The sequence below is a fragment of the Pseudomyrmex gracilis genome, unplaced genomic scaffold (assembly GCF_002006095.1).
Source record: "Pseudomyrmex gracilis isolate BER0280 unplaced genomic scaffold, ASM200609v1 scaffold_19, whole genome shotgun sequence".
Lineage (NCBI taxonomy): Eukaryota > Metazoa > Arthropoda > Insecta > Hymenoptera > Formicidae > Pseudomyrmex > Pseudomyrmex gracilis.
In genome coordinates, this window is record NW_018020603.1 from 650,396 (window position 1) to 661,407 (window position 11,012).

The 11,012-nt window shown below is 38.0% G+C and overlaps 1 protein-coding gene across 10 annotated transcripts in view; it reads left to right on the plus strand.

The window, feature by feature from the left end:
* Positions 1-10,662, plus strand: part of LOC109851730 (dystrophin, isoforms A/C/F/G/H-like) — a 401,655-nt gene extending 390,993 nt beyond the window's left edge. For 7 of the 10 annotated variants that reach the window (XM_020422083.1, XM_020422085.1, XM_020422087.1 and 4 more), the window contains 11 exons: positions 4,125-4,384; positions 4,816-4,974; positions 5,276-5,412; positions 5,754-5,958; positions 6,220-6,305; positions 6,420-6,747; positions 6,847-6,958; positions 7,039-7,677; positions 7,798-7,912; positions 8,439-8,552; positions 9,050-10,662. In XM_020422083.1, the coding sequence (XP_020277672.1) occupies positions 4,125-4,384; positions 4,816-4,974; positions 5,276-5,412; positions 5,754-5,958; positions 6,220-6,305; positions 6,420-6,747; positions 6,847-6,958; positions 7,039-7,677; positions 7,798-7,912; positions 8,439-8,552; positions 9,050-9,147 (2,253 nt within the window). In that variant the 3' untranslated portion in view covers positions 9,148-10,662. Of the gene's footprint in view, positions 1-4,124; positions 4,385-4,815; positions 4,975-5,275; positions 5,413-5,753; positions 5,959-6,219; positions 6,306-6,419; positions 6,748-6,846; positions 6,959-7,038; positions 7,678-7,797; positions 7,913-8,438; positions 8,553-8,702; positions 8,715-9,049 lie in introns of all 10 variants that reach the window. The other 3 variants (XM_020422090.1, XM_020422086.1, XM_020422091.1) reach the window with 3 other exon arrangements.
* Positions 10,663-11,012: the final 350 nt, after the last annotated feature.

Consider the following 11,012-nt stretch of genomic DNA (forward strand, 5'->3'; position numbering starts at 1 on the left):
ACAAACAGACAAATCTGTTGTGAGATTATCGCCGTTACATCCAAAATTCACGCAAATAGAATTGAATATTATACACATACAAAATATAAGAATTATAGATACACACACAAATATAAATTACAATGTATATAAGAATTAGACTTTTTACACTTTGATTTTCCTTACATATGCAAGACTGAATATATATCGTACTCTCTCTCTCTCTACCCGTCGGAACGGTCGTCGTAATCTTCGTGATAGGCTGGACAAGTAAGGAAACTTACACGTTAAGCTTACATAGAAACTGCATATAAGCTGCTTATAAGATCCATCGTATACTCATGGTGTTCCAATATCGCACAGCTATAAGTCTCTTAGCATAGTCCGTAACTTCCTTAGCTTGAGGAAACTTCTGTATATGAGTCTTACGTACATATTATTGTCTGTTCTTCCTTGTCTATTCTTGCACAATGTTCACAACGTTCTGAATTTAAACAACATTTATATAAAATTTGAGGAGAACGTAAAATAGAGACGTACAATTAATTAATTAATAAGCGAATAATAATAGAAATGATCCCGACCTTCAAAACTGGATCTGAAAAATTTATTATCTGCAAAAAGACGGTAGAGTTTCAAAAGTAAATTAATAAGTCAACACAGAACGGAATTTTACTATAATATTTTATATTTAAGGATGTAATCCATCACGGTGCACGTCAAAACTGAGACCAGTCAGACGCAGGTAAACACCTGCTCCTAGCTAATCTCTTCTTGGACTACCGTCTTTGTTCAGCAGAATGAAAGCATCTTCGTAGGTAGAATGATTCCAAGAAATGCGTCTTGTGCTGCCTCACAGCTTGCTTCGCCGAATCATTTTTCTCAAGGTTTCTGATCGAATATCCTTTGTAACAAATGTTCTTTCTATTCCCGATTTCTATTTCCCATTTATCATTTTACGCATACGCGTTTGATAAATGATTCAAACGATATTCGCTAACACTTGGTAATCTATTCTACTTAAAAAAAAAAAAAAAATACAAAATCATAATAAGTACTAGAATTATCATCAATTTGTTAGCTCTTAACAACATAATGTTTCTATAAAATATATGTGCAATAAATTGTTATTGAAGTCGCGCTGGACACACACAACCGGCATCGTAACACTATCCAGATCTTAATCTGGCACAAATTATTTCATTGAACGAGAATGGACAAAAATTAATTGGACAAAAGTGAAAGAAAGGAACAAAGTACAGGATCTGTCGCCACAAATTGCAAGTCAAACAGTTAATTGCCAAATGGTCCATACGAATGGTGCATACAGTCAGGAGACTATCGGACGGCGCCAGACAATTAGCTTAGTAAATTCCACGAAGAAGTTCTCTTCGCCAGGACACACGACGACGGAAGGAGCCGCGGCAAAACGAGAGAGAGAGAGAGAGAGAGTCGGCCGGCGCACGGTCGAGTTAACTTTAATTGCTCGGTTGGCTACATAATAAATGATACTGCAGACGCCGCGGCGAGAGAAAATTATTTCGGCCTCGGCCTTTCCGCCTGTTCGAGCTCGCGCGCGTGCGAAAACCCGCACTATCAACCCGAGAACCTGCCAATTATTTCACGTCCAGGTACACGATCCGTCACTCGTTTCGCGTCAATTCTCGGCGCAAGTCTGGAAACTCCGTCCAGCACGATTTATCGCAGGTCTCGGAGGGAGCGGAGAACCTTTTTAATGAGAGTCACGAAATAACGTCCGAAATAAAGCTGTTCGTTGGCGCCGTTTCCGCAGAAGCAACGTTTGGAAAGCAGAAGTTTGAAAATAGTTTTACTCACGTCAATTTTTTTACTTCTTTTTACTTCTAGTCAAGTTTTTAAGTTTAAAAACTTTTTTTTATCCCGCTTTAGTTTTTTAAATCACTTTTTTTATATTGTATTACAAATACAACGACGCGTTAATTTTTGCAATCTTGCATGTTCACGCAGAAATTTCTTGTATTATGCAAGCAAATTATTGTCTTGTATTCTTGTATTTTTTTTAATGTAACCGATATGCGTGATGTGCATGCGTGAGTAAGTGCGTGCGTGCGTGCGTGCATGCGTGCGTGCGTACGTGCATGCGTGCGTGCGTACGTGCGTACGCAGAAATAAATCTGGTTCATCAGCGAGATCGTTACAGTGATTTTTTTCATGCGATTTCTCGTACCACGGATGCACGCGAAAGCGTTCCGGGAAAACGCGCTTTTAGTGCTCTCTGAATAATTACATTTCCATTGAACGCAATAATTCCTCATTAGCATTAGCGATGAATGTTATTACAGGCGCTTTATGTTGAACACAATTCGCATCATCTCATACGATGCAGTATTCATAATGCACATTTATTATGTAATATGTAACAATCAATGAAACGCGAATTACATAATACGTTCTAACCGTGCCCGGTAATTATATACGGTAGCTATTTTTCACTGAAAACGTAATGAATTATCACACGTGCGACCAAATGCACAAAATATACAACAGAGCGAAATTGTGCGGAGAGTTTGTACGTATCGTTGTTTAAAAATTAATATCAACTTATTATAATTTAATATTAACTTATTAATATATATATATATATATATATATATATATATATATATGTATATATATATATCAACTTGTTGCAAGTTGTATTTAACTGTTTTTTGTAATGATAATAATAATAATGCAAGACACTTTTTACTTTGAAATTGTTCGGGTTGAACTTTCACCGATTAATTGCGCGTTTTATCATCGATAATATTTTTTGTTTGCGATCTTTCTCTCTTTCTCCTTCTCTCTCTTTTTCTCTTTTTGAAATTATTAAGAACAAAGGCACGACTTCGCTTTTTCCGGACTTGGCATTTTCATCGGTCCGATCGTCCCACTTTTTCTCCGTCCGCGAATGCACAAGTAAGATCCCTTCCGCGTCTCTCTTTCACCACCGTGTCCGCCGCACCGCTTTTACGCGTCCGTCTTTTTCCTTATCCCGCTCTCCGACGGAACAAGGAACGCTTAAAGCACTTCCATAGGGAGACGACTAATTAGAGCGATTTAGCGTCCGTCGACGACGTTTATTTGGAATGCAAATGCCATCGTGGGACCGACCGACCGTCCTTGCCCGTCCGTTTTTCCGTCCTTCCTGCGTTCGCCCGTCTCGTATCGCCGACTGATAAATGCCCGGAGGATTTTATCGCGACGCCCAGTTTACCGCGCCTTGTCCGAGGATGAAAATTGAAAGGGCCGGGAGAGCGTGCCATTTGTACTTAGCGATTGTCCCGTTGCGATTGTTCCTGTGTTCTCTCGCAAGTGTCGAACGAAAAGAGAACGGGAAAGAGAAAATTATTCCGTGACAAAGGAGCTATTTGTTCTTGTTACATTTTGTCGCTCTCTAGAGATTCTTTGTCATTTTGTTTTTTCTTTTTTTTTTTTTTTTTTTCTTATACGCGCCATCGTTTTAGAATATACGATCATGCGAGAGATGTGCGTTTAAATATTTCTTCAAGCAACAATTTTTCGACCTTTTATATCCAGCGCGAAGCACTGCTTTATAAAGAATATTCTATTTTAAGAATATATATATTTTTTTAAATTGGATTAAGTATATATATATATTTTTATGCACACAAGAGTGCTTTTCTTTTCTCGCACAATTTTGTTGGAGACGTTTTGTGGGTTCGTTAACCTCGGTGGATTAGTATCGTTTGTCGTGTAATCCTTTCTCTGGGGACAAATTTTTCACCGTAAAAAACGGCGGTCGCCTCTTTAGGTTCCGTAATAGCGAGACCTTTTATAAATGCAACCTCTTAAGTTCCCGACGCACAAGCGGTCTTGTGACCCACCAACTAAAAATAATAGAGTTGAAAAGTCGTTTTTAATAAACGACAATATCTAACAAATTATTTTTTAAATCTGAATACGTGTGTCTACGGACTTGCAAATAAAACAAACTCTTCTTGAAAGAAGAGTTTTTTTGAGGTAATATAAAAACTAAATAGATAACAACAGAGAAAATTGATATCTCTTACAAATTGAAACAAAAAAAAAAAATCATTATTTCGACATTTTCTTGCGTGACAAATGCATCTTAAAATTGGAATATGTTTCTGTTCTGATTTCAGAAAATATGTGTCTTCCAAAAGTCTCTCGAGGATCTCTCCTCGCGAATGGCCGCGGCCGAGGCGATTCAGAGCGGCTGGCAGAATCCAAACGACGTCAACGAGGCGACCGAAATGCTCGAGCAGTTGCAAAAATTCGGCGAACGACTGGTACCCATCCAGAGGAACATCGAGGACGCGAACGATCAGGCGAGCGTCTTCGCGTCAAGCAGCGTCATCGTTTCTCACGCTTTACTGGCGAAACTCGAAGATCTAAACACGAGGTATGTTTTACGACCGCGAGAATTTAAATCGCGCTGGTTTAGCAAGTTCCCAGACAAAACAGCTCGCGCATACGTATGTACATACACGGTACATTTTCAAACCGCAAAAAAATTTAGTTTTATGAAAGCTTTTAACGTATCCGGTTTTTGATTACAATTGTATTATTTTGAAATTTCTGTCTAATAACATAAAGTGTTTTTGCAAAAACCATTTACGTAAAATAAGACACTTTCTTTTACGTCTATCTCGAAATTTTAAAAAAACCTAGTCACGTATAAAAAGCGTTATTCTTTTCGTCGCATCACTCTTTGCACATTACCATCGTGTCAGGACGGGAATTTGCAATTCGCCCTGGTATTCGAAGCTTATTTTCACGACGTGTCTCACGACGGCAAATTCGGAACGTTAACTTTTTCGTGTGTTTTCGCAGGTGGAAGGTGCTGCAAGTCGCGGTTGACGAGCGTTACAAGTTGCTAAGCGGATTCGGGAAGGATGGCAGCACTCCGGGTAGTCAGGCTTTCCTCGCGAGCAGCGTAGAACCACCATGGGAGAGAGCCCTCACACCCGCCAAAGTGCCTTACTATATCAAGTAATCGATCTTCCTTACATCTCACCTGGAGTTTCCGAAACCGCGCGGTGGTTATTTCGCAAGGCGATCGAGAGCTCGTTCTACTTTTTGTGTTTCCTGAAATAACAATTGAAATTTGTGTTCGAAAATATCCACACATTCATATTACATAGACGCGTATATTTACTTAGATTTTTTTATATATTGAAGAAAAATAGTGGCACATAATTCTCTCTCTCTCTCTCTCTTTCTCTTTCTATCTCTATGATGTGAGCGTACATTAGTGTGAGACATGGATTTGAATAAAACTGATATATTGCAGCCATCAACTGGAGACTACACATTGGGATCATCCGAAAATGATAGAGCTGATGTCTTCTCTCGCGGACCTAAACGAAGTTCGCTTCTCCGCATACCGAACCGCCATGAAACTGCGCACCGTTCAAAAGCGACTGTGCCGTGAGTATTTGTGCATCCCTGGTGATCAATCACTCCTTTATTACCGCCTGGTTAGCACCATGCGTTCATTAACTGTCATAATTTTCTCGATTAATCATCACGTCTGTCCGCGGTGGAATACTGTTATGACGCGCAGCGATATTGGATGTCGCTCCTCGTAACGCAACTAGCTGCGTACATTTTACAACAAACTACCGCGAGAATAGGTTTTGACCATTTTTATATTTTAACGAAAAAACACACAGTTTGTTGCGCGAAAAACTAATAGTAAAAAAAAAAAAAAATTTATGAAATACAAATAAATGTTCCGTGTTCAATATTCTCATTTCTTGTCACTGTAGTGGACATGTTGAGCCTTTCTACTGCGTTGGAACAGTTTGATTCACACGGGCTCCGGGCACAGAATGACAAACTGATTGACATCCCTGACATGGTAACAGTACTGACGTCGCTGTACGAAGTAATCGCAGCAGACAACCAGGCGCAGGTGTCCGTGCCGCTATGCATTGATCTGGCTATCAACTGGCTGCTCAATGTGTACGATAGGTATGTAAATATATATATATATATATATTTTGCATTTTATCATACTGCCGCGGTATTTTGTTTATTGCCCATTTACAATTCGCGCGGTTCACATCTTTATTTTCTCACAAAAAATTTATGCATTTTGTAAAATCTAACACACACTACCTTCAAAAATTTTTAAACATAGCCAATGGTTTTAAAAATACTTGATGTAATCTAATGCTTGATGTTGTTAAAAGCGTGAATAATATTTAAACACTCAAGCTTTATAATTTTCAGCCAACGAACCGGTCAGATTCGAGTTCTTTCTTTTAAAGTCGGTTTGGTTCTGCTGTGCAAAGGACATTTGGAAGAAAAATACAGATGTAAGTATATTTTAACAATACACTGCTCTGATGCGTAAAATAAATTCTCTCTCTCTCTCTCTATCTCTAAATTTAAAGTACATTTAATAATGTGTTTTACTTTTTTATTTACAGATCTGTTCCGTTTGATCGCGGATCCCAATAGGCTGGTGGATCAACGAAAACTGGGTCTTCTGTTGCACGACTGCATACAAGTGCCGAGACAATTGGGCGAAGTCGCGGCATTTGGAGGTTCGAACATCGAACCCAGCGTTCGCAGTTGCTTCGAAAAGGCAGGAAAGGATAAGAACGAAATAGAGGCCGTGCATTTTTTGAGCTGGCTGCAACAAGAGCCGCAAAGCATGGTCTGGCTGCCAGTGCTGCACAGATTATCCGCAGCTGAAACAGCCAAACATCAGGCTAAGTGCAACATTTGCAAAGACTATCCTATTATAGGATTCAGGTGAGATGTGACTTTAATATTTGGCGAAGAGAAAATAATAGCGGAAAGATCGAAAATAATCGAAATATACTGATATAAAAAATTGTGCTTGGATTGCAGATACCGTTGCTTGAAATGTTTCAATTTTGACATGTGTCAGAACTGCTTTTTCTCAGGACGCAAAGCAAAGAATCACAAGCTAACGCATCCGATGCAAGAATATTGCACGGCGGTAAGATGTTTGTCTTTATTCCCTTCAATGCTATCAACCACAAAGTTGCTGTGTACTTATAAAAAATATTTACTTTGTAGACAACATCTGGCGAAGACGTGCGTGACTTCACACGAGCGTTGCGCAACAAATTTAAGTCCAAACGATACTTCAAAAAACATCCCCGAGTCGGATATTTGCCTGTGCAAACTGTTTTGGAAGGAGACGCGCTCGAAAGCCCGGCGCCTTCGCCCCAACACAGCTCGCTCAGCCAAGACATGCACTCGCGCTTAGAAATGTACGCCTCTCGCCTTGCCGAAGTCGAGTTATCGCGCACAAGAAGTAACTCCACGCCCGACAGCGACGACGAGCATCAGCTAATAGCACATTACTGTCAGAGTCTGAACGGTGGCGACAACATCAACGTACCGAGAAGTCCGGTTCAGGTCATGGCCGCGATGGATGCTGAACAGAGAGAAGAACTCGAAGCGATGATACGAGAACTTGAAGAGGAGAACGCGACGCTACAAGCGGAATACGAGAGATTGCGCTCGAAGCAAACTCCAGGCTCGACGCCGGAAGACGGTCACGGTACTAGACAGCCCGACTGCGACATGATTGCAGAAGCCAAGCTTCTGAGACAGCACAAAGGAAGATTAGAAGCACGCATGCAGCTACTCGAGGACCACAATCGCCAATTGGAGGCGCAACTACAGAGACTTAGACAACTTCTGGACGAAGTACGCGAAACAATATGATATTTCGAATATTTGTTTGACTTTTTTTTTGTCATCAATATTAAGTATATTAAAGATAGGAACGATACAAAAATAAATCAACTTGATTGATCTCCTTTACAGCCAAATGCTTCTTCGCCGTCGAAGACCGGAACTTTACAAACCCGAAGTGTGACGGCATCACAACTCGCGACTGATTCTCCAGCAAAGATGAATGGCCATTATCATGATTCACCAGGTATCTTTGCATGAGCAAAACAGTTAAAGCAATTTAATTTTTTTCACACACAGCTCTTGGGAAATAAGCAATGTCTCTGGAATAACATGTCGAGATTTTTATTTGGAGGGATCGCTATTATTAATATTCTCGGTCAATCGGACTATACGTATACTACTATGTAATAACAATCGTACGTGTTCTCTTGTAACTCGTATGCAACGACAGGATGTAACGCCTTTTTATTAATGTGATACTAACTCTGTATTGATTTTGATACGGTAGGGATTCGATGATTTTAATCTGTAATTCATATATATATATATATATATATAATTCAACATATAATAAAAATTAAGAAAATTATTCAAAAAAATTCGAAAGCACAGTTAAAATCTCAATTAAATCTTTTGTGATTTATTATTGTTTATTTGTAGATTACAAGATGAATGTATACGCACACTATATATATATAGAAATCCCTACTGTATTTATTTATATATTTAATCATAGACGTTAGATATGCTTATTGCTATTGGGTCTATGGACATAGGTGGTGGAAACTCAAATGAGGGCAGAGTCAGCAGTTTAGAGAGGCCACCGCCGCCGCCACATTCTCACAGCGTTGCTCACAATGTGGGCAATCTGTTGCACATGGCAGGTTTGTTCAATTCATGTGAATTTTATTGTATTGTGTCAATTATATATATGTGTGTATAATCGGATCATTATAAATGCCCACCCTCTCTATGCACGTGTTTTGCTTGATATATAAGTGAAATAATTGTGCTTTCCTGTTTTCACGCAACAGAATGGATGTAAGGTGAGATTATAATGCTTCTTCCTAGATGCTTAAAATTCTCGTCGGTATCGTAACATCAGAGGAAACGATATTATTACTAACAAAATATATTATAATTTCATTGATTAAATGCGGATCTCTAGCCTCGATTGTGCGTTTGCATACCTTTGTATGTCCCCCCCGCTCTTTACGATTCACGCTTCTCTCTTTTTCTGTGTACATCTGACCGTATTGTGTGGCACGTTGATTGTGTGAAAAGTCTAAGTGTAATATTGTGAGGTCAACGAAATTCGGATTTTAGAAATGGGCGTGAAAAAGAAAACAAAAACAAAACAAGTCTTTTCTTTCTATTTCAGGTGACTTAGGGAAAGCTGTAGGCGAATTGGTGACAGTCATGACTGAGGATACATCGAAGTCGAATGGACAACGAGCGCCTCCACCGGCATTCAAATAACGATTGCATGTTCGTTCCAGCACCGACCAAGATCGATGCTATATCCACTCGACGACTATATCCACGTTTCGTAATTATTGACCAATAACAAGTCTGGCTCTAAACGCATATCAGAGATCATGGTATAATCTGCCGTGCAAATGCAGGGTCAGGGGACTCGTCTCTGTCATCGGTGGTTTTGGGTATTTTATAAGTTTTGATATATTCGTCGTTGTATAGCTGAATTATATCAATAAGACGATTTATGGTTTGGCTTCCGGCGGTCCCCTGAGAATATCTTTATTACATATTGACAGGTCATATCATAAAACTAATCGTAATGAGAAATCAATTGTTATGCTTGCTAGCTAAAATATACAAACAAATAAGAGATATAATGAATATAAAAACAAATACATGGAAGAAAAAAATATCATTAACAATGCATGCAAAAGCAATGTATCAAATCACATAATCTATATAGATTGTAGCTTATATTTACATACCCATTCTGTTCACTGCCACGGGCTCTTCCTCGACGTAACTATTACATGATGTACATGAGATTCTAGGAAACGACGACAGATAATGGAAAATAAACAGAATTCATATATTACCTGACCCTCCCCACCCGGCGCTCCCTTTGAACTTTACAACAATAATCCCACAAAAGAAAGAGGACCTTTTATAAAAACAGAGCGACGCGCATTACAATTTCCAAGTTTATTTTTTATCCAGTTACATGATTTTTTATATTTTCTAAATGACTTTAAACGGCGATGTCTATTATTTAGGTCTCTGCCGGATGTTATTATATATATATATCTAAGAGTATATATATATATATACATATATATATTAAAAAATATATGTATAAGTACCTAAAAATAATTAAAAAAAAAAAAAAAAAAAAACAACTGTAGGCTGTATTCTGATATGTAATAAAGTTGTCTAGGAAAATACTTCATCGCGATATTATTGAAATGTGTGAGGTCATCACGTGGAATTCTGTTATAAAGCTTTCTCAAGCGAATGATGAGTTTTTATATTTTGAATGAATTTAAAATATACGCGCGCATTTTTTTACACATATCACAGATGCCATATGTTAATAAATACTGTATCATTTTTTATGGAGGATGCTGCTTGTGAGAAGTGTAAAATACATATCTTCGAATAATATCATATTTTAATCAATTTGACAAAAAAAAAAAAATCATCGCGAACGAGTATCACCATGAACCGTTATTCGAAGCCGTTGTTAGGTAACACGAAGATTGATTTCACTTGTCAAAGAGTGTAAAACGATCGAATATGTTTTCGAGCTCCGTCTGTAGTTTGTTGAAAGATTGTTGGTTTTGCGATATTTCATACATTAATATACCGCATTAAAAAAGTCTAGAGAATTAGTCATATAAAAAGTTATATATATACTGCGTACAACATCAAACAGGTAACTACGTTACTTGTAATATATTGTAATATGACTGAAATGATATGGGACAAAATGCTTAAATAAAAATAACATGAAATAAATCCTTTTTTTTTTCAATTATTTTCCCTACATGTAAAACTGCGCTATTTTTTAAATAAAAAATCAATATTTATCTGTTTTTTTATTGGTGTGAACTTTTGTTAAAAATATTTATTTTTAACAAGTTTATTGTTTTAAATGTGGGGAGAGACTGAATGTGGGTCAATATAAAACCTGAATTCTCGATCAGAACATCTCCGTGATACAAGGACGTTGCCTGAACTGGTATTTATTCGATCCGGTTTTAATCATCCTTCAAAGGAAATCGTAAGTAAACCGGTCAGCAAAAAGTCAATGACAAAAACGTGGACTTGACTCAATTTCGAACATAATGTAATGTGTTTCTATACAG